General features: G+C 37.6%; 1 protein-coding gene and 1 pseudogene across 14 annotated transcripts in view; one reads left to right on the plus strand and one right to left on the minus strand.

Moving 5' to 3' along the window:
* SYNRG (synergin gamma) overlaps positions 1-25,072 on the minus strand; it is a 127,431-nt gene that overhangs the window by 63,600 nt on the left and 38,759 nt on the right. For all 14 annotated transcript variants that reach the window (XM_077165097.1, XM_077165094.1, XM_077165096.1 and 11 more), the window contains 2 exons: positions 21,914-22,032; positions 21,642-21,704 (listed from right to left, as the gene is read on the minus strand). In XM_077165097.1, coding sequence (XP_077021212.1) covers positions 21,642-21,704; positions 21,914-22,032 — 182 coding nt within the window. The remainder of the gene's footprint in view (positions 1-21,641; positions 21,705-21,913; positions 22,033-25,072) is intronic.
* On the plus strand, positions 2,562-4,031 carry LOC143685639 (keratin, type I cytoskeletal 18 pseudogene; annotated as a pseudogene).

The raw sequence follows: 25,072 nt of genomic DNA on the forward strand, positions 1-25,072 counted from the left end.
TTGATTAAGTTGTTTCCATGGAGTTGTGACCCACCCAATTGTGAGTAGGAACTTTTGATGAGGTGGTTTCCATGGAGCTGTATTTTTACCCATTCAAGGTGGGTCTTAATCTATCTACTGGAGTTCTTTAAGAGGGAATCATTTTGGAAAGAGCCTACAGAGCCCACAAAGCCAGAGACCTTCGGACATGTAGAAGAAAAACGCCCATGGGAAAGTCCTCTGAAATGAGAAGCCAGGAAAAAGATAGCAGATGTTGCTATGTACCTTCCCACCTGACAGAGCATTCCAGACCCATTGGCCTTTCTTGAGTCAAGGTTATTTTTCTCTGGATGCCTTAGTTTGGGTGCCTTATTTTTCTGGCCTTAGAACTGTAAATTTGTAACATAATAAATTCCCTATATAAAAGCCAACCCATTTTTGGTATATTGAATTTCCAGCAGCTTTAACAAACTAATACAACAGATAAACAAAAGCTGAAAGCTTTGTTTATTGGAGAACTGCTCTATAAAAAATGCTAAAGGGACTCAGTCTTTCAGGCAGAAATAAAGACACAGACAATCACTCAAAACCATAAGAAAAAATTAAGAACACTGGTAAAGTAACTATATAAGTAAATATAAAATCCTGTATTATTATATGTTAGATTTGTAACAGCTCCCATCGTCCTATATGACTTAAGATGCAAAATGTGTAAAACAATATTTTAAATCTATGTTCAGAGGCATACAATGTATATAGATTTAACCTAAACACAATAACAATACAAAGGGGGAGGGATGGAGATATACAGGAGTAGACAGTTTGTATACTCCTGAAATTAGTTGGTACTCATTGAACGATGTTGTCATTAATTTAAGATGTAAATGGTAGTGACAAAGGTAACCACTAATTAAATAACTAAAGAATAGAGGAAAAGAAAGAAAGAAGAAGAGAATCAAAGTGCACACTACAAAAAGTAACCAAATAAAAAGTCCCCTGAGGGAGAGGAGAAAAAATGAAGAACTATTAAGCTTTACTACCAGGGAAACCCCTGATACTCTCATATATTAGGGACTCCCAAGTCAATAGGCCAAGCCCTTGATCTTGAGGCTTGCTTTTGTGAAGTTTATTTCTGTAGCAAAAAAACCCAAGCCTACCTATAGTTATGCCTAAGAGTTACTTCTAGAAAACCTCTTTTGTTGCTCAGATATGGCCACTCTCTCTATCTCTCTCTAAGCCCAACTCAGCAAGTAAAATCATTCCCCTCCCCCCTACGTGGGACATGACACCCAGGGGCGAAAATCTCCCTAGCAACGTGAGACATGATTCTCAGGGACAAGCCTGGCCCTGGCATCGTGGGATCGACAACAACTTCCTGACCAAAAGGGGGAAATAAATGTAACAAAATGAGGTATCAGTGGTAAGAGGGTTCAAACACAGCCAAGAGGCTATTCTGGAGAATACTCTTATGCAAGCTTCAGTTAGATATTGCTAAATGCCATGCTTTGCCAAACCCTATCCAAAACCATTCCCCATTAACCCTAAAGAACACCTAGGGCTCTATCTGAGATCCTACAGAAGTTTCACATCCTAAGATTAATTTCCAGAAACCTACAACTTCCATATGGGCTCCTAGGCCAGATAAGTCCTATAACCCAGAGGGGCCAGCCTCTCCAAGAACATCAACTAATTCTATCTCCCTATTCTACCCTACTGACACCCCTTTCCAAAACGAAAAAGTTAGAATGGGCAGAGCCCAAATACCCTTAAAGATAAGGAGAAGAAAGAGTTATAACAGAGAAGACAGGATTTAACAAATGAGTATAAATGCTGAATCATTACACTGATATTTCTTTCAGTTTCCAGTGTCTTAGAACAGCTAGAAGGGAAAAAGGAAAAATCCAAAATTGCAGAACATATCAAACTCTGAAATTTGTTCTACAACTACTTGTTACAATGTACTTTAAAATTTATTGCTTTTCTGTATATATATTTCATAAAAATGTTTTTTTAAGTAATCAAATACAAAAAAGGATAGGAATGAACTGAAGAACAAAAAACATACAATGTACACAGAAAACAAATAGTTAAATTGTTCATTCTCAGTTATTACTTTAAATGTGAATGGATTAAACATCCCTAATAAAAAGAAAAGACCAGAAGATTGGATGAAAAAGCATGATTCACCTATATGCTACTACAAGAAACTCACTTTAGACACAAAGACACAAAGAGGTTAAGAGTATTTTAAAGGGTGAAAAAAGATATTCCGTGCAAACAGTAATCAAAAGAGAGCTTAAATGGCTATACTATTGTCAGACAAAATAGGCTTTAAGTCAAAAGAGATTATAAAAGACAAGTGAAAAGAGATTACAAGTGACAAAGAAGGATATTATGTATTGATAAAAGATTCAATTCAGCAATACATAATGATTATAAATACTTACAAACTTCACAACAGAGCGCCCAAAATACATGAAGTACAAACAGGCAAATTGGAAGGGAGAAATAGATAGTTCTACAATAATAGTGGGGGAGGTCATATCCTGAGTCCTGGCCTCTTGCCTTACTCCCTAGACAACATGAGCTTTGCCACCCACTCCACCACCTTCTTCACCAACTACCGATTCCTGGGCTCCATCCAGCTGCCCAGCCACCGGGTCTGACCAACCAGCTGCCCAGCCAACGTCTATGTGGGCATCAGAGGCTTGGGCTCCTGGATCTCTGTGTCCCACTCCTCTAGCTCCTAGGGGTGCTGAGGGGCCAGGGGCCTGGCCAATGGGATGGCCAGGGATCCGGAGGGAATGGAGGGCATCCAGGGCAAGAAGGACACCATGCAAGCCCTGAACGACCACTTGGCCTCCTACCGGGACAGAGTGAGGAGGCTGGAAACTGAGAATCAGAGACTGGAGGGCAAAATTCGGGAATACCTGGAGAAGAAGGGACCCCACATCAGGGACTGGGGCTACTACCTGAAGACCACTGAGGAACTAAGGGCTCAGATCTTTGAAAATTCTGTGGATAATGCCCACATCCTTCTGCAGATTGACAATGCCTGACTGGCTGCTGATGACTTCAGAGTCAAGTATGAGACTGAGCTGGCCATGCGCCAGTCTGTGTGGAGAATGATATCCATGGGCTCTGCAAGGTCACTGATGACACCAAATACCACTTGGCTGCAGCTAGAGACAGAGATTGAGGCTGTCAAGGATGAGCTGCCCTTCATGAAGAAGAATCATGAGGAGGAAGTAAAGGGATTGTGGAGGTGGATGCCCCAGTTTCAAGACCTCAGCAAGATCATGGCAGACATCCGGGCCTAATAAGATGAGTTGGCTCAGAAGAACTGAGAGGAAGTGGACAAGTACTGGTCTTAGCATACTGAAGACACACCACAGTGGTCACCTCTCAGTTCACTGACATAGGAGCTGATGAGATGACACTCATGGAGCTGAGATGTACTGTCCGGTCTTCGGAAACCAACCTGGATTCCATGAGAAATCCGAAGGCCAGCTTGGAGAACACCCTGCAGAAGGTCGAAGCCCTCTAAACCCTGCAGATGGAAGAGCTCAACTGTTTTTTCCCTCTTGATGAACTTGACACCCTTGTGAAAAATAAAATAACTCAGATGTGTGGGCTTAACTATGAAGTCTCAGTTTTGTTCCATGTCTATCCTTATGCCAGTACCACACTGCTTTAGTTACTGAAGCTTTGTAGTAAGTTTTGAAGTAAAAAAAAGTGTGAGTCTGCCAACTTTGTTCTTATTTTTCAAGATTGTTTTGCCATTTGGGGCCCCTGGAGTCAGAGCTGGCACAGACCCAGGCAGAGGGGCAGTACCAGGCTCAGGAGTACAAAGCCCTGTTGAACATCAAGGTCAAGGTGGAGGATGAGATCGCCACCTACTGCCACCTGCTAGAAGACCGGGAGGACGTGGTCTCAGTGACACCCTGGACAGCAGCCACTCCATGCAAACCATCCACAAGACCACCACCCACAGGATCGTGGACAGCAAAGTGGTATCTGAGACCAATGACACCAGAGTTCTGAGGCACTGAGGCAATAGATGCAGGGTGCCCTTTGGGGAACAAGTGGCCAATAAAAACTTCTGCATCTACAATAATAGTGAGGGAATTCAATACATCACTTTCAATAACTGTTAGAACATGTAAACTAATAAGCGATAAGTAAATAGAGGATTTGAACAACATTATTAACCAGTTAGACCTAATGGACATATGTAGAACACTTCACCACAAAACTGCAGAGTACATATTCTTCTCAAGAGCACACGGACCATTTTCTAGGACAGGCCATATATTAAGCCACAAATCAAATCTTAATAAATGTAAAATATTGAAATCACACAAAGTGTATTTTCACACCACAGTGGAATAAAGCTAGAAATAAACAGCAGAAGGAAAATTAGAAATGCCTTGAAACAAATGAATATAAAAATACAACATACCAAAACAGGGTAGGCAGTGAAGGCTCAGAGAGAAATTTATAGCTTTCAAAGCTTACATTTAAAAAGGTCATAAATCAATAACCTAATTTCACATCTAAAGAAACTAGAAGAGTAAAACAAACCCAGAGTTAGAATGAAGGAACTAGTAAAGATTAGAGCGGTGACAAATTAAATAGAGAATGGAAAACAACAGAATCAACAAAACCACAAGTTGGTTGTTGAAAATATCAATAAAATAGACAAACCTTTAGTAGGATCATCAGAGAGAGGACACACATAACTAAAATAAGGAATGAAAGTGAGGACATTACCATCAACTTTAAAGAAATAAAAAGGATTTCAAGAGGATGTGATGAACAATTATATACCAACAAATTAGAAAATCTAGATGAAACGGGACAAATCCCTAGACACATACAAATTACCTAAATAGAAATAAGAAGAAATAGAAAATCTCAACAGACTAATAACAAGTAAATAGACTAAATCAGTAATCAAAAATCTTCCAACAAAGAAAAATCCATGACTGGATGGTTTCACTGAATTCTACCAAACATTCAAAGATTGAACACCAATCCTTCTCAAATCTTCCAAAAAATAGGAAGTAATCACTCCTCTTCTAACTCATGCTATGAGGCCAGTATTATCCTGATACCAAAGCCAGATAAAAACAGCACAAGAAGGAAAATTTCAGACTAATATCTTTTATGAATATAGATGCACAAACCCTCAAGAAAACACTGGCAATCTTCAATAGTATATTAAAGGGATTATATACCATACGCAAGTGGAATTTATTCTAGGAATGCAAGAATGGCTCAACATAAGAAAATCAAACAATGTAGCATACCACATTAATAAAAAAAAACACATCATTTCAACTGATGCAGGAATGGCATGACAAAATCCATTATACTTTTATGATAAAAACACTCATAAAACCTGAAATAGAAGGGCATTTTCTCAACACAATAAAGAACATTTATGAAAAATCCACAGCAAATATCATATTCAATGGTTGAAGAATGAAAGCTTTCCCCCTAAGATCAGAAACAAAACAAGGATGCCCTGTTACCACTGTTATCCAACTTGTACTGGAGCAATCAGGAAAAAGATAAAAGGCCTGCAAATTGGAAAGGAAGAAGTCAAATTATCTCTAATTACAGGTGATATGATCCTATATATAGAAAATCCCAAAGAATCCACAAGAAAGCTAGAAGAACTAATAGATGAATTCAGCAAAGTTGCAGAGTAAGGTAAACATACAGAAGTCATTTGAGTTTCTATATACCAGTAATAAACAACCTGAGAAGGAAATAAGAAAATAATTCCATTTATAATAGCATCTAAAAAAATAAAATGGCTAAGAATAAATTTAACCAAGAAGGTAAAACTCTTATACACTGAAAACTATGGAAAAAAATCAAAGAAGACTAAATAAATGGAAAGATAATCCATGTTTATGGATTAGAAGATTTACTATTGTTAAGATGGCTAATACTGCCTAAAGCAATCTACAAACTCAATGTTATCAGTATCAAAATTCCACAGCCTTTTTTTTTTTTTTTGCAGAAATATAAAAGCTGATCCTCAAATTCATATGGTTTTGCAAGGGGCCCCAAATGGCAAAACAATCTTGAAAAATAAGAACAAAGTTGGCAGACTCACACTTTTTTTTACTTCAAAACTTACTACAAAGCTTCAGTAACTAAAGCAGTGTGGTACTGGCATAAGGATAGACATGGAACAAAACTGAGACTTCATAGTTAAGCCCACACATCTGAGTTATTTTATTTTTCACAAGGGTGTCAAGTTCATCAAGAGGGAAAAAACAGTCTCTTCACAAATGGTGCTGGGATAATTGGAAATCCACATGCAAAAGAATGAATGTGGACCTCTACCCTCTCACCATATTCAAAAATTAATTCAAAATGGATCAATGGCCTAAATATGAGACTTAATACTATAAAACACTAGACAAGAAACAGAGGGAAATACCTTCAGGACCCTGTATTAGGCAATAAATTTTTCGATTTCATGCCAAAGTACAAATAATAAATGACAAAGTGGACAAAATGGAGAAAGCCATAAAAGCAAGATGGTGAAAGCAATGAAACCTGGAAGAGAAGAGACCAGCAGATGCCTCCCACCATATGCCTTGCCATGACAGAAGAGTCCAGGATCGCCAGCAGCCGGTCTTAAGGAAGAAGGTACTGTCTTGTTGATGCCTTGATTTGGGCATTTCCATGGTCTCAGAACTGCAGGCTTCTAAGCTAATAAATTCCCATTACTAAAAACTAATCCATCTTATGGTTATCTGCTTTTGGCAGCCTAGAACAATATGCTTATGAAATTCTTTTTTGATTTAGCAACACCAGACAATATTGCTTATTCTCAGTATTATTTCATCATTTTAAATTATTTTAGTGGTAAATTTATACTTTAAATTTCTATTTCTTAATCTATTACCTTCACCAATTTTTCTATTGATTTCATTCTATGTAAAACAAAGAAAGTAGTATATACATACTCCCGTCCCCCTCATTCCATTCCGTTTTTCTATTTCTCTCATCCATGTCATTGTATTTTCAATACTTGTTACATCTACTTTGTCTTCCTTTTTGTTTTTTTCCTACTATTAGGTCTTCAATATACTTTTGAAAGCTACTAAACATAAATATGTAAACATAAGTATGTAGATACAGTACAACTGTATCTACAAAGGAGGAACTGTAGCAAACTTTGCTCTTCAAGGAGAGTCTCAATGCATCAATGTCAAATACATCCTCCTTTCAATTGCTCAGGCCATACGACAGTCTAGCTTGTTTTTCTATTAGGATCATAACTGTTTTTGCTGTTTTGTTTCTCTTAGGTTTTAATTTACAATTCTGCTTTCTCATGGTGGATGGAAAAGATGTGTGAAAAGCTGTCCTCTTAATAAAATATTCATTGAATGGCCTCCACTTTCTTATTAAAGATATTATTCATACAGCTTTCCAACATTTTGTTTTAGTTTAAACAAGATTATTTTGGGGGACTATACATAGTCTACATGTAAATCATTTAAAATCTACGTGTAGATTATTTTGGGAATCTATTCACTGGAAAAATGGACTAAGATCACTGTTTCATGTATTTCACATCTTTGTTTCTATGGTATATGTTCAATACACTCTAGTACATGTTTGAGCATGTTTTTCTTAAAGAGTACTTAGATGCCAAGATTAGTTCTCATATAAATTAAAATTAATTTTATCCTAAAAAAAAAAAAAGACAAAATGGACTTTATCAAAATTAAAAAATTTTGTGCCTGAGAGGACATTATCAAGAAAGTAAAAAGACAACCTACAGAATGGGAGAAAATATTTGAAAACTATACATCTGATTAATATACAGAATATATAAAGAACTCCTACAACTCAACAACAAAAAGACAAACTATTCAATCAAAAAATGAACCAAGGATTTGAACAGACATTTCTCCAAAGGTTCAAATGGCAAATAAGTATATGAAAAGATGCTAAAATTCTTCTTTTTGGAGTAATGAAAATGTTCTAAAATTGACTGTGGTAATGAATGCACAACTATGTGATGATACTGTGCCACTGATTATATATTTTGGATGGATTTACAGTGGGTGAATATATCTCAATAAACCTGCATTAAAAAACATGCTCAATAACATTAATATTAAAGAAATGCAAATTAAAACGAGATATTATTTCACACTCATTAGGATAGCTATTATAAAAAAGTATGGAAAAAATCAAGTGTTGGCAAAGACATGGAGAAATAGAAACTCTCCATTGTACATTATTGGTGGGAATGTAAAATGGCGTGGCCACTGTGGAAAACAATTTGCTGCTTCCTCAAGGAAATTAAACACAGAATTACAATTATGACTCAGCAATTCTACTCTTTGGCATATACCCCAAAGAACTGAAAGCAGGGATTCAGACAGATATCTGTACAAGAATGTTCACCGCAGCATTATTCACAATTTCCAAAAGACAGAAGCAATCCAACTGTTCATCAACTGATGAATGGATAAACAAAATGTGGTATATACACACAATGTAATATACAACTGTAAAAAGGACTGAAGTGCTGGCACATGCTACAGCATGAACCTTGAAGACTTCATGTTGCGTGAAAAAGCCAGACACAAAAGGACAACTATTCTGATTCATCTTATATGAAATACTTAAAATTAAAAAATTATTAGAGTGAAAAAACAGAATAATGGTTACCAGAGATGGAGGTGGGGGGAAATAGGAATTTATTACTAAGTAAGTACGGATGTTTGTTTGCATGATGAAACTAGTCCATGGAAAGCAGTAGAAACAGTGGTAAAAGTTACACTGTATTGTCAATGTGCTCAATGTCAAAGAACTGTCTACTTAGAGTGGTTAAAATATTTTCATCTCATGTATATTTTATCACAATTAAAATTTTTTTAAGTTAAACAAATTTTACAAGCATAGTTTTATATGCTTTTCCCCACTGACTTCATATTATTTAACCTCATTTTATACACTATCAAATATCCCTTCAGAAATCACATATCTCTTTCACATTGAAATCTAGTGATATGGGAAAAAATAAAAACCTGACAGCACCCAACAGTACCTTTTTCATTCTGCTCATGCTTTTAGTTATCTCCCTTGATGACATATCCCTCTACTAGCCAAAACACTACTCTCAGGACTTTTTCGCCCTATGGTTAGTTGGCTAAGCCTACTATAGAATAAGAAATAGGTGCTGGGGGTTTCAAAAGAGAGGCATATTAAAATAGCGGCCCTCTAAAGATAAAATGCACTACATGGTATTTAAACAATAAGGAAAGATATGTGGTGCCAATGAAAGAGGAGAAATTCTGTATTGAAATATTCAGGAAATATAACTGCTCTACTAGGTACTTAAATATATTATTAGATACTATGTGTGTGGTCTTGCTCAAATATATGGAGAAATTTGGAATTCTGACGAACCTTTTTAAAAAGGTTATCTACCATCTACTTGCAAAACGTTCTGGCTAAAGGCACATTTTAAAGCAGCTTCTCCTCATATTCCCCAACAAGTAAGCTGAATTTCACATGAAAATCTCTGAATACTTGGACCTTTCTTGAAAGCAGTCATCTCACTGTATCAGTGAGCATTTATTCTTATCAAAATTCAAAGAGATATGGATAAATATCAACTCTTGAAAATTTCAAAGAATATAATTTATACTTTAGTTTATATTCTGTTACTCTGAAGATAGGGTTACTAACAGAATTTTTTTGTTGTTGCTAGAGAGAATATGTACTAATATAATTCTCATAAATAAATATGGTCAGTTAAGACACTGAAAAAAATCTGGACCCACACTCTTAACAGTATTTCTATTATTTGCTACTCATTTATATGATAGGATGTAGATAAACCCAATTTTCTAACGGTGTACATAAAATCCACTAGGGTATATCCAGATATGCCCTACATACCTGTACCAACATCAATTATTATTTAAAAATATGACTGCCATTTCTGGAGGCCTCTAAATCAAAATACAAGCTTTAATTTCTTCATTCATTTTTTAAAATTCTATTTTTCCCCCAAACTGTAAAACATATAAGCCATAAAAATGTGTTTAAAATTGGCTTAAATATATTGTGCTTCTAATATGATTTATACTTTGATATATCAAATGGGAAAAATACAGAAAACAATGGAAGCTGATTTTTCCTTCTAATCTGTGGTACTTAACCAATCATTAGCATAATTTAGCAGCACAGAGAAATCCATTTACTATTGTTAGGGAAATTTTATAAAGAGAGGAACAGCATTTAGATTTTCTGTAGTTTATGTTTTAAAGACATACTACCAATAATGTAACCGAGAAATTTGGATTTAAAGGATGATTTTGATTACTGAATCATTATATAGACATTTCTTTTTGCTTTCTGGTATACTGGGAAAGACAGAGGGGTATACCTGAAATCCCTAAATTATAATTCAGCTGCCCTGATATCTGAAATAATTGTAAAAGCCCTTATCTTGTGCCTTTGTGACTGCAAGATTTGTTACTCCCTTATCATTTCCTTATAGGGCAAAGGCCCTAATGCTAATGAAGAATTTGAAGTCAGCCATTAAATAATTTAGTCCTGGATATTTGTAAATCAGCTAGATTCTGCTACTGAAAGATAACTTGTCGTCTTTCCTTTTTGGCTTACACCTTTAGTATAGAAGTGACAGCTCTACCACCCCTCCTTTCAACTTACGTTCTCCTATTGAAATGATAATGATAACACTGTCTCATTTTTGCTTTGAACTTGCTATTCAAAATTCCCTCCTCTTCCCTTGCAAAAAACCTTAGAAACCTTGAACCCCCTAAGCTCAAGGAGACTGATCTTGGGCCGTTAGGCGATCTGCTATATCGCGTGCTTAGTAATAAACTATGTCACTTTGAAATGCTGGTGTCTCAGGAATTGGTTATTGAGTGCATCAGACAAAAGAATCCACGGCCTTTGTCTGGTAACAATAAGACTACAGTCAATTTCACAAATTGACAGTAGAGTAAAACTTTTAAAGATCTCCTTAGAATTTTAGGCAATGTATGACTGATTACATCTATATTATTTCTGCAAAAGAAAGGGTAATAAGCATCCGATTTTATCATATACCATACTCAATTTTTGACGTGCTGTTTTGAAATATCAGTGAAATTGACAAGTTTTACTTTTTATTTTAAAAAAAATTACCACAGCAAACAAAACTTGCAGATGAATTTTATATTCTATACTAAAGGCTTACACCTTTAGTACAGAAGTGACAGCTCTAGTAAATTTTTCCACTAGAAATGTAAGCTAGGTGGAAGGGTTAAAAAGAAATAAAAATGGGTGGGTTTACAAGTTTAAAAACAAAGGGAATTTTTAGCAAATAAATTCAATGCAGTCATTGGAAACCTGCATATCAGAAGGTACATTAGGCATATTATTTCATAGGTAGTTTTTCAATTAACTTTTGAATCCTCGTAAGTTTCCCTCTGTGTCACTTAGGCTCTAAAAACATCTCAAAAGAGATCATTTTTTGACAAAGCTTCACAAAGGGTCTCATTTCTCTATATAGAATATTTTTTTCATATACTTTAAGTTTTGGCTTACCCTAAAGGGGTAGAAAAAAATGAAATACTAGTAAATTCTGTCATGCCCACAGCTTTGAGCATGATACTACACAATACTTCATAAATTTTAAGATATAGCCTTTACATACTTTGATGATGTCAGGCCAACGCACTGTTTTTAAAGGCAATTTTATTGAGATACATATATTCACATACCATATCATACAATCATCCAAATTGTACACAGTGGTTCACAGTATCATCATATAGCTGTGTATTCATCACAATAGATTTTTGAACATTTTCATTACTTAAAAAAATTATAATAATAAATGTAAAAAAAGAACAGCAGGCCACAGTGGCTCAGCAGGCAGAGTTCTTGCCTGCCATGCCAGGGATCCAGGTTCATTTTCCAGTGCCTGCACATGCAAAAAATATTAAAAGTTAAAAAGAACACCCAAAATATCCCATAGCCCTCCTCCCCCCTATTGTTTGTCTATTTTTTGTCTTTTTTTTTCCCTCCTTGTGTCAATCACAAGGTTTTCACAGTCATATGGTCCACTTAAAAGCTCTATAGCTATTAAATCATCTTCAAGAATCAAGGCTATTGGGTTACAGTTCCACAGTTTCAAGTATTTCCCTCTAGCTATTCTTAATACCCGCCAAACTGAAAAGGATTATCTGTACACTGCATAAAAATAACCCCGAGTGACTTCTTGATTCTATTTGAAATCTCTCAGCCATTGAAACTTTATTTTGTTTCATTTCTCTTCCCCCTTTTGAACAAGAAGTCTTTCTCAATTCCATGATGCTAGGGTGAGATTCATTCCCAGGAGTCACGTCCCACGTTGCCAGAGAGATTTATACCCCTGGGAGTCATGTTCCACAGAGCAGGGAGGGCACTGAATTCACATATGGAGTTGACTTAGAGAGAAAGAGAGGCCATATCTGAGCAACAAAAGTTCTCTGGAGGTGACTCTTAGCCATAATCATAAGTAGACTTAGCTTCTTCTTTGCAGAAGTAGTTTCAAAAAGGCAAGCCCTAAGATAGAGGGCAGGGCCCATTAAACTGGCAGTCCCCAATGCTTGCAAGAATATCAGATCTTCTCCCAGTGGGAAAGTTTAATATTTCTACCTTTTTCCCTAGTATCTCAAGATGACTTTTTAATCTTCTGTCCAGATTACTCTGGGTTACTCTACAAACCAATAAGATATCACTCGCTAGTCAAAGTTCCTTGAAGTTATGGTGTTTGAATAAGCTGACCATACAAGTTAAATTAGATAGCATGCTACCAAAAATATAATTTTTGCACCAAATAAACATCTCTTCGGTTTCACACAGAAGTTTTAAAATACAATCAACATCATCCTTCACCCTTTAATATGATTTACCATAGTGAGGCAGTGTACAAGTTTAACCTCGGTATTATTGCATAACTATGAATTCATGTGTATCAGCTCAGTATTATTGTTGTATAACTTTATGTTTATTCATGCGTATCAACTTATGAATTTATGTATGAAATCATGTACTCCTGAAGTATGTAAAAAGCAGGGAGTAAAACAAAATGTCTGAGGCGTCTGTCTGCCCTTGGTTACATCTGGAGACCCTGCCTTGGGTCACATCCGCAAAACAGGGGTCCTTTGCAGATGCCCCATCTCAGACAAAACAAATTTCATACCTTTGCAGTGTTTACTGCCGTTCCCATAGTAATTGCCGCCTTGCTTACTAGCCTATACAATCTGGAAACAAAGAATATTCAGGGCTCAGACTTTGGACAGAGAGTCCTTTGGGTCTGCCAGCAGTAAAGTTCTGTCCAGTTCTCAGAGGCTCAGGTGCTTTCTTGGGTGATTGGAGCTTTCCCTACTTCATTTCTGATGCACCGGCCAGGAAACTCCACACCTGAAGGAAGAGATATCCTTGTGTCCCGTTTCTGCCACTGGGGAGGCCCAAGTTGCAGACTGATCTCGATCATCCTCAGGGCACCCCCGGAACTTTTTCTTCCAGTTCGGGATCAGCTGACTAGAATGAGGCACCGGTTTCTCCAGACTCAAGAGGGACCTCGGCAGCCCTGAGAACTGACCTAGAGTTCTATCCTCAGACTGTAAGAACAGCTGTTCACCAAGCAGCCACCAATCGGGTATAGGAACTGTCAAGTCCTGCCTTTTAGGCAGAAGAGGAGGCTAATTCCCTCCTAAACTAGGCCAAGTGACCTTCAGAAAAGTGGAGGAGAAACCCACAGTAGTTAAATATACTCTGGTTTTAGGAGGGAGTCATACATAATTTGTCATGTTGTTGAGCGCCTGGTGTATGAAAGTGCATGAATGAGTCGTGGCTCTGTCCAGAGGCTTTGGCGCTTTATCACCCATGTGATGAAATGGGTGTTCGGGTCTGTGGGATTTTGTTATGGCTTACATGGCAGTGCTCTTGATCGAACAAAAGAGTTTGTGAAGGTCCAGGTTGGGGGGGTTATACCAACCTGCCTTATGCCAAGAGAACCCTAAATTCTCCCTTGAGGGAAGCAGCCAGAGACAGACGAAGTAATTGTCGTCTTTTTTGTTCAACTGCTGTCTGTTGCCCCAGGATGATCACTATGGGTGTTACTCAAAGCAAAACCCCTTTAGCATGCCTCAATTAAGAACTTTAAGAGAGGTTTTTCTGGAGACTATGGAGTGAAGCTCAATCCCCAGGAGCTGCACAAATTTTGCCAATTGGACTGGCCCTCTTTTGGAGTCGGATGGCCATCTGAGGGATCATTTGACCCCCAACTGATCCAATCTGTCTGGCAAGTTGTCACGGGACACCCTGGACACCCTGGCCAATTTCCATATATTGACTCCTGGCTCTAAATTGTTCAAAATTCACCACCATGGCTAAAAGCTTGCACTGAAAGTCATGCAACAGTCCAAGTGGCCTGCACCAAACTGGGCATTCTGCTCCCTGGAGCAGGTGCCACAAAGAACTTAGCCCACGCAGCCACAAAACTTCCAACCCCAAAAGGCTCTCTGCTGCTGACAGAAAAGCACCCCAACCACATAGATAGAGAGAGAAGCCACCACCGCTGCATGCTCCTGGTGATTGCATGTGTCACGGCACAGATGCCCAAGCCTCAGCTCCCTCCCCACTGCTGACAGAAGCTCTCCATGACTGTGCACATCAGGGCACAATTGTCCAAGCCTCAGCACCCTCCCCACTGCCAAAAGAGACTCTTTACCCTGGCCCTCCTAAGTCTTCAACCCCAGAAAAACCTCCAGTGCTCCCAGCTGAAGAAGAAAATCCACTGCCTCCGTCTTACTCAGCTCAAGCCCCCAGACCCCTACCACAAGTGTCGGTTTGGTTCTGGAGGCACTGATGCCCTCTACTGAGCACTCTGCCTCGTCAGGGATCCATCCCAGCCAGCTCTCCACAGCCGTTTTCCAACTCATTGAGTCCCAGTCCACCCAAACTCTCTCCAGAGATCCCATAAACCTGGAACCTTTGCTCCCGAGCTGGGAAAGCCTGAGGTACCCCAGGAACTTTACATTTTACTATAATCCAGAAGGCCAGCTGCAGGTCGGCCAGCTGCAGGTCAGCCAGCCAATGTTTGTCTACCAGCCTTTTTCAACTTGTGACATCATAAAATGGAAAAACCACACTCCCTCCTACACTGAGAAGCCCCAGGCTATGATCAACCTGTTCCAGTCAATTATATACACCCACCAACTGACGTGGCAAGATTGCTGTGAGCTCTGCTTCACCCTGTTCAACACAGAAGAGCACAGGAGAATTACACAAGCTGCCCTGAAGTGTTTAGAAGAAGATGCTTCCAAAGGGGTGATGAATGCATTCCAATACACTCAAAACTCCTTCCCAGACGCTGACCTGCGGTGGGACCTGAACACTGAAGCTGGCAAGAACAGTTTGAATTTCTACCAAGATGCGCTCATTCAAGGCATGAAAAAGGGGGCCAGGAAAACAATAAATGTGTCAAAAAACACCAAAGTCCTGCAAAAGGCAGACAAAGCACCTAATCAGCTTCACAAGCGCCTCTGTGATGCCTTTAGACTGTATATTCCTTTTGACCCTGAGGTGCCAGAAAACCAGAAATTTAACTGTATTTGTTGGGCAACCCCAACCCAATATCTGGAGAAAGCTGCAGAAATTAGAAGGGTTTCTGGAATGAATATATCCCAGCTCCTTGAAGTGGCTACAAAAGCCTACATGAACCAAGACCAAGAGGCATGGAGAGAAGCAGATTGCCAACTACAGAAAAAAGCAGACCTGCTGGCTGTGTCACCCACCCAGGGCACCAGAAAGTCTGCATTCTCAAAACCCGGAACTTTCAAGCATCCAGGGGTAGAAAATAAAACACCCACTTATTGGGGACTGCCCAGAGAATGTAGGAGAGCAGCTCCACTGGGAAGAAACCAGTGTGCTTACTGTAAAGAGGAGGCACACTGGAAAACAGAATGCCCCAACAAAAAACAGGAAAGGGGAAGAAAGTACCCCACTAGCTATGAGGAGTCCATAGCTACTAATTCTGTAGGCCTAGCAGGTCTGGAAGACAATTCGGACTAAGAGATTGGGCCCTGCTCATTGAGTGGTATATTTATTTTACCTTGCCTAGTCCCATGCTTATTAAGAAGTGTAAATTAAACAATAGAGTTCATAATAGACAGAAAAACTGCCTCCCACCTACTTCATCTCAGGAACCTGAGCCCCGCAATTTATCATCGATATGAGTTAGTCTCTCTTTATAAATGAAAATGGTGCTGGCTTATAAAATAAAATGTGATGAATATCATCAAAAGGGGGGAATGAGGCAGTTTACAAGTTTAAACTCAGTATTATCGTATAACTTTATGAACTCATGTGTATCACCCCAGTATTATTGTTGTATAAGTTTATGAATTTACATGTATTCATGTGTATCACCTTATGAATTTATGTATGAAATCATGTACTCCTAAGGTATGTAAAAAGCAGGGAGTAAAACAAAATGTCTGAGGTGTCTGTCTGACCTTGGTCATGTCCGCAGACCCTGCCTCTGGTCACGCCCACAGAACAGAGGTCCTCTGCACAAGTCCCATCTCAGACAAAAGAAATTCCACACCTTTCCAGTGTTTATCAACCGCCACTTCCATACTAACTCCCGCTTCGCTTACGAGTCTATATAATCTGGAAACAAAGAATATTCAGGGCTCAGACTTTGGACCAAGAGTCCTCTGGGCCTGCCGGCAACAAAGTTCTGTCCACTTCTCAGAGGCTCAGGTGCTTTCTTGGGTAATCGGAGTTTTCCCTACTTCAATATTGCTACCCAAGTCAGCTTCATTCATTTCTCTAATTGAAGTTTGACCACTTTTTCAGTGTTTTTAATAGTTGCTATATGCGATAATGTTGACTTTCATAGCTGTCAAACTCCTGTTCTTTAGTTCCTCTGAATACATATCTAGTAGTGAGTCTGCTGGCTCATATGTCAATTCTATACTTAACTTTGTGCAGAACCATTAAACTGCTTTCCGGAGTGGCTGCACCATTCTACATTCCCACCAACAGTGAATAAGTGTGCTGCTTTCTCCACATCCTCTCCATCACTTGTGATTTTCTGTTTTTTGGTACTAGCCATTCTAATATGTGTGAGATGATTTCTCATTGTGGTACTGATTTGCATTTCCCTAACAGCCAGTGATGTTGAACATCTTTTCATGTGTTTTAGTTTGCTAAAGCTGCTAGAACGCAATATACCAGATATGGATCAGCTTTTATAAAGGGGATTTATTACGTTATTAAGGTTACAGCTCTAAGGCCCTAAAAATGTCCAAACTAAGGATCCAGAGAAAGATATCCTGAGCCTGAAGGGTCAGATGGTTCAGGTTTCCTCTGACACACAGGAAGGCATGTGGTTGGCAACTGCTGGTCCTTTTTTAGCTTCTCTGGAGCAAACAATGGATTTCTTCTTTTAGCTTTCCTTGGCTCTTTCAAGGTTCTGGCTTTGCAGTACTGTGGGCCCTTGCTTAGCATCTCATGAGAAGGCACATGGCAACATCTGCTGTGCTCTGCATCTCCATCTCTTGTGGCCAGATCTCTCTTCAAGCATCTGAGTCCTGGTTTCATGTGGCTTCTCTAGCACCTTACTGGCATTCCAACAATCTCCAAATGTCTGCTGTCTGTGTTTTCCTCCAAAATGTTTCCCTTTTAAAGGACTCCAGTAAACTAATCAAGACCCACCCTGAATGAGAGGGGTCATATCTTCATCTAATCAAAAGATCATACCCCAATTGGGTGTGACACATCTCCATGGAAACAACCTAATAAAAAGGTCCCACCTAACATTACTGAATCAAGTTTAGAAGAACAAGGCTTTTCTGGGGTATATAACAGTTTCAAACCAGCAGAATATGTTTTTGAACCATTTGTATTCCTTCTTGTGAAAAATGTCTGTCCATGTCTTTTGTCCATTTTCAAATTGGATTATTAGTCTTTTTGTCATTGAATGGCCAATGTATTTTTCTTTGTTTTGTTTTGTTTTGAACTTTTTTTATTGGATAATATAACATACATACAAAGCAAAGAAAGAAAAAATCAAGTTTTCAAAGCAGTGTTCAACAAGCACTTACAGGACAGATCCCAGCGTCTGTCATGGGCTATCATAGCATCCTCTCAGATTTTTCCTTCTAGCTGCTCACTCCAGAATAAAGACAGCTAGAAGGCATAATTTTTTTTTTTTTATCATCACAATAAACTTTTTTCCTCTTTTTTGTGAAAAATAATATATATACAAAAAAGCACTAAATTTCAAAGCATAGCACCACAGTTAGTTGTAGAACAGATTTCAGAGTTTGGAATGGGTTACACTTCCACAATGCTTTTAAATTTTCTATTCTAACTTTCCATTCTAACTTTTTCATGTTGGAAGGGGGTTGTCAATAACATGGGGTAGGGAGATGGAAGCAACTGATGTTCTGGGGAAGCTGGGCCCTCTAGATTTCAGGACTTAACTGGTCCAGGGACCCATCTAAGAGGTTGTAGGTTTCTGCAAAGTTACCCCACAGCATGGAATCTTTGGAGAATCCTATATATTGCCCTAGGTGCTTTTTAGGATTGGCTGGATGGTTTTGGTTGGGATTTGGCAAGTTATGATAGGTAGTAATGTCTAACTGAAGCCTGTTTAAGAGTGACCTCCATAGTAGCCTCTTCACTACATTTGAACTCTCCCAGCCACTGATACTTTATTAGTTACACTTCTATTCTCCCCTTTTGGCCAGGATGGAATTGTTGATCACATGGTGCCAGGGCCGGACTCATTCCTGGGAGTCATCTCCCACGCTGCCAGGGAGACTTTCACCCCTGGATGCCATGTCCCACGTGGTGGGGGGGAGGGCAATGATTTCGCTTAGAGAGAATGAGTCCATATCTGAGTAACAAAAGAGGTACTCCAGAAGTAACTCTTAGGCACTCCTATAGGCAGACTAAGCTTCTCTACTACTTACATAAGTTTCATAAGAGTAAAACTCAAGATCAAGGGCTTGGCCTACTGATTTGGGTGTCCCTAAAGTTTGACACAGTTTCAGAGGATTCCCTGATGTTAAAGTTTAATAATTCCATACTGTTTCTCCCATCACTCAAGGGATTCTGCCAATACTTTTTGATTATCTGCTTAATATATTCTAGGATGTATCCAGGCATTACATTAAGCTATACAGGATTTAGGTTCCGGACAAAATAAACCTTTCTTCCTTTGGTCTCAAAGAATAGGTATGGTTCTAAAATACAGACGTCTTCTTTACCCTGTGCTGTAGATTACTTTAATCCCGACCTGATCAGCTTCGTTCTTATCTCTAAATATATACCTTTTACAGATAAATAAAAGAGCTCTCAAAATCCAGAAATAATAATTACCACTCTGGACTAAATGTGTCTGCTACAAGAGCTTACAATCTAGTCCCCTGTTTTCTTATAAGCATTTTCTAAAGGAGACCATACATTAATTGTTCTTTTGTTTCTGGTTTATTTTGCCTTACCAAATGTCCCACAGGTTCATTCACATCATTGCATGCCTCACGACTTCATTCCTTTTTGTAGCAGCACAAAATTCGATCATATGTATACACCATCGTTCGCCAATCTACTTCTCAGTCAGTGCATCCTTCAGCCACCTGCATTCATTAGGCATCATGTATAATGCCCAAAGTCCACAGTCCATTAACATTCAACACTCTCAATTTTAGATAATTTCATTGTTCCCAAAAGAAAGATAACCAGTAAACAGACCCTCACCAAATAGGAAATCTAAACCTCCCCTTAACTCTTGTCCTTCCCCCCATCATTTACCTCTGCTGTTGCTGTGGTACTACTGATATTTTCCTGTTAAACACAGCCAGTAGGCTGCAAACACAGTTTTCCCTCTGTACCCTGGGCTTAAACACTGTTCGTACACAAATCATACCTTTGAAGTAGTTCTTGCAAGAACTTATTTCTATTTTTAGTGTTAATCAGTGGGACACACAGAGGTCTATATAATCCCTTTCAATCTTATTCACCTTCAATATGGTAATATTACTTATAGACCCACTAGAGAACTAAGGCCAATGTATTTTTAATAAAAGTATAAAAAGGCTATCATTCCATGAAGAATAATGAAATAAATAGTCTCCTAAGATGAACAGAGCTGGCATTTCTGCTTGGAAGGCCTTATAGTTAAAACAGAAATGAAAGCAAGTAAACAAAAATGATAGTAACAATCTAGGATTCTGTTAATTAAGGGATGGATAAGGTACTGCTTACACCATCTTCTTTCCCCATTGTTTCAAAGGAATAGAACACATATCATATGATCATTAACACCATATTTACACAGAACCTTGATATTCAACCACACTCATTACTACAAACTTGGCCTGGGCCCAAGAGTTGATGAAAGCATTTCTAAAAGTAAAAGAAAACATAAACCAAAAGTTTCTCTAGGGTTTATCTTTGTATTCCTTGTGCCTGACATAGGCACTGAGGAAGCACGTTACATACTAAAGGCTTAGAAGAAACATAAGGAAACATTTCTAGAGCCTAAAAGCTGGTAAGGGATTGAATTCTTAGAAGAGGTATGGATTTTTCTTTTTAGAGAATTTAAGCACTACAGTCTCTACCACATTTTCCCAGGCACAAGGGTAGAAATGATTACTGAAGGATGTTCCAAGTTTGAGGATTTAGGATATAAAGGTGAAATGTGGTAATGTTCCCAGAAGGAAATCCTATTTAGTGTACACACATTTTATACCAGGCACATTTAAACCATGGAGAACATCATTTGATCTATGGCATTACCTGAACCTTAAGCATCATGTTTATAGTGGGATTTATGCAAACATAACTTTCATTCTTTACATACATGGTTCTCAAATTATCATTCTTTATTCTCTTCCACTCTATATTTTCAGCTGTTCTTTCAGAGATGGGAACCACATATGAACATAAATACCTTCCCTTCATCTCTTTTATTAAATTGTATCCAATCTTGAAAATCTTGAAAAGTAGAAGACCAGCTGCTGCCTTTTGCACTGTTCACAAATTCCTTGAACTGTCAACAGTTCAAGTCTTGCTGAACATCTCTGAATTCACCTACAATAACCAAAAGTTGCCACAACCCACCATTTGATAAAAGAATCTAATTTGGTTTAAAGGTTTCCAGTGAAAGGGAATGTATTCTTAAAATTTCCAGAGCCACAAAAAAATAAGTCTTATCCTTCTTCCACAAGATAATTCTCCACTCAGTATCTATCACAATATTTATTAAACATAGCAGGTAACCATGAAGGCTTTTGATTTAAAATATCTGCAGTTTGAATATTAATCATAATAATCACTACTATACCATATTTTTTACCCTTTTTTCCTCCTAAAAAACACACACAATTTTTAAAAAAGGCATGTTCAAGGGTGTCACTGAAAGAATTATCAAAAATCTCTAATTAAAAATTGAAATAGGGCGATATGATGGTGGCTCAGTGGCAGAATTCTCGCCTGTCACTCCAGAGAACCGGGTGCCTGCCCATGCAAAGAAAACAAAAACAACAATAGCATAAATTGAGATAATTTATTCATTTAAGAAATCAAACACTTACCCAAAGATTTACTCTCTATTGTGTGCTCAAGTTCTCTGAAAGCACTGTATTTATCACCAGGCTCTATGATGAAAAGACGGAAGCTCAATTAAGGTTAGGAACCTTAAGATCACAACTCAAAGAAGCAAATAAGGCAGACTGGGTTTGTCAAGCATACTCATCACGCATTTTACACATTAACATAAAAGACTCCCACTAAAAACAAAGATGCATACAACTTGGTTAAAATGTTTCTTTCATTCCTAGGCTTATAAACTATGAACTGTTCTTACCTCCCAGTGGAACTGAATTTTCAGAAGACTTGTCAACTGCAATTCCTTTAAATACAGCATATTTATCCGTTGAAACCGATGCTTTAGTACCAGGAAGTGGTATCAACAACGAAGGGGCACTAAAAGGGAAAAGGAAACATTTCTTAATGCCTAAGACATTAAATCCTTCCCTTACCATCAATAAAAACTTAGAATTAAAGAGGCAAACAGGTACCTAACTAAAACTCATGGATCTTTGCTTTAAAAGGTAGAATCTATATATACACACTACAGATGACTAAAGCAATATTCTTTTCCTTGAAAAAAAAATTATATATTGAAACAACACCCAAGCAATAACAATATTCTTGATTAGCTCAAGAAGGTTTAGATTCACACTAAACATGTAACCATCTCTTTCAAGCCAGAATAATAAAGACTGAAATGGCACTGGGAATAGATTATTATAAAATGACGAGCTCCTGAAATTTTAACTTAAAAGTCCACAAAACTGCAAAAGTGAACTGCTCCAAATATGTACACTCAATCTGAGAAAGAAACTGTATTGTAAATTATGTTAACCTTGAAACTAATTATTCTCTAAAATGGGTTCAGAGCACAGAAGTAGAATAGTTAAGATAAAAATCTATGAAATGTTGTTCAAGCCAAGATATAAACTGTTCTTTTGATCATATAGCATTGCTTGCTGGCAGAAGTTCATATATCTGATAAGTAGCAGTAGAGTTAATACAATTTGCGTTTTCACAAGGATCACATCAGCAGTTCCAGAAGTTATCTTTGTAGCAAAACAACAATCACTTCAAAATTAGATAGGTACCTTTGCCTGTGAACATATTTCTCACTAGATGAAAAAACAGCATAATGATACTATATGTGTGGGTAATTCTTGGAAAGCTTAAACACATACTATAAAAGCATTGCTCTTATTTTCTTATCAGACCCAGACAGCTCCCTGGAAGAACGACCTTTACATATGAATGACTACGTTTCACCACTAGTTTGTGTCATTCAATACCATACACACAAGTTATATATATAAATGGATTTCTATTGAGTTCTTTACCCTGGAGGAAAAATCTTTCCACACTCATTTAAATCTTCTTATCAGTAGCCTACAAGCAAGGTAAAAAAGAGCTCTTGCACATGCATGCTAATGGGGTCCTCAGTGCTTTAGGACTTAATGCAGTCAACATTACAGGAGACGTATGATTTCACATCGTTACCAAACAGCTGCCATATATTTAATACTGACAGATACAATAATAGGCAGTTATCTATACATTACAGGGGGATTTTTTTAAAGTCCTATAAGTAATTAAACTACAGCTCATTGCATAGAATATTACACAGATATAAAGGTAATTGTCTCAGGAAAAGAATACAAAATTGAACGAGCCATTTTTTTTCATGGCTCTCCAACTTTAGCTACAGTCTTTTAAAGCTTAGGTGTCAAACTGATAAAATCTTTCTACTAAGTCTAACATTTTGTGAATATTATTAATCCTTCAATTTTATTCACAGAATTGGAAAAATTAAGAGCATCTTCAGAATAACAAAGTACTGTTCATTGAAATCAACGAAATAAAATTCCATTCAAAAAAGCTATGACTGGGCGGGCCGCGGTGGCTCAGCGGGCAAAGTGCTTGCCTGCTATGCCGGAGGACCTCGGTTCGATTCCCGGCCCCAGCCCATGTAACAAAAAACGGAAAAACAAAATACAATAAAACAAGAAAATGTTTAAAGATGTTTCCCTTTCTTCCTTCTATCCTTCCTTCCTTCTCTCTGTCTTTCCTTAAAAAAAAAAAAAAAAAAAAAAAAAGCTATGACTAACTCTAATTTCATGCAAACTGTGAATAATTCATTCTAGTTCTTTCTCTGAAGTTATCATTAAAGAAACTGCTATAATTATTACGAAAGTGTTTATGCCAGTTTATGTAATAGCCATTATCTGTTCTAAACATGAAAACAGTTATTTCTACTCTAATCCTTACGAAAGATACTCAGGTGAGAAGGCATATTTTTAAAAATTTTAAAACTTTAACTCTATTGAAGGTAAGAGCTTAGAGAGAGATTTCAGCCATCCAAAATAAGTATTTCGCTTTTTCTCTAGTAAATCCATTTGCATCTCATAATCATTCCATGTGGCTGAGTTAGATGGTTTTACTAAGCTGCCTACCCTAATACACATATTAAAAAAGGAATATTTCAATTTCAGCAAAATAACACAACCTAACCAATCCCTACATCTTAAGCCTTTTTCAACTTTTCTATCATCAGTGAATGCCCATGTCTGCTTTATTATTCTAGACTCCCAGTGACTGACAGTAAGTATTTTCTGAATAGATAAATGAATGATGTTGCTGTCTTTCAGAACCCCTTTCATGCCTTTTTGTTAGGCTTAATTGCTATCTCCCCTTTGACATCCGGTCTAACACTGAGTCCAACCAATATCTCAGATTTCAGTGTCTGTAAATCTAAACCCAGAGTACCTTCCACCATCTCACAACAGGATTACCATGGCAGCTGAATTTATCCCGCACACATTAGCAAGGATCACTTTCACCATGCCACATCTAGTTTCTAAAATGCTTTACGTATTATGGCACAAATCACAAAGCATCCCACAACTGGTGCCACCCTCAACTAATGTCATTTTCTCACAGATTAACTAACAATGCTCTTCGCTCCAGCCTACTTCTAATACGTTACTTGCTTTTTCATCTTTTCTAACAAATATTTCCCATTTTACTACTTAAAAACATTGCCCAAAATGATCTGAGACTTAGTGATTCATAACAAATCTCCTCTTAAAATAAATTCACAATATGGTATATGGAATTTAAGTTATCATAAACTAGGGAATTCATTATATATATTTATAATTAAGTATCAACCCTATTATACAATCATAATGCATGTTATCAGATAGTATAAATACCCCGATGAAACTTAGCTTCTTTAGAGCAGGAGCTGTGTTTTTTGCTTCTATATGTCAATCAACTATTCCAATGTCTGACATATAGAAGATGTTAAATAAATGTTTCATAAGTGAATAAATGAACAATGTGAATGGACTCTCAGTCACAAGTGAAATGTTTCCATCCAAGGAAAGTATGGAAGTAGTCAAATCAGAATTATAAAAGGAACTTATCTGCAAAG

This window comes from Tamandua tetradactyla, chromosome 6 (genome assembly GCF_023851605.1).
Source record: "Tamandua tetradactyla isolate mTamTet1 chromosome 6, mTamTet1.pri, whole genome shotgun sequence".
In the NCBI taxonomy this organism is placed as follows: Eukaryota; Metazoa; Chordata; class Mammalia; order Pilosa; family Myrmecophagidae; genus Tamandua; species Tamandua tetradactyla.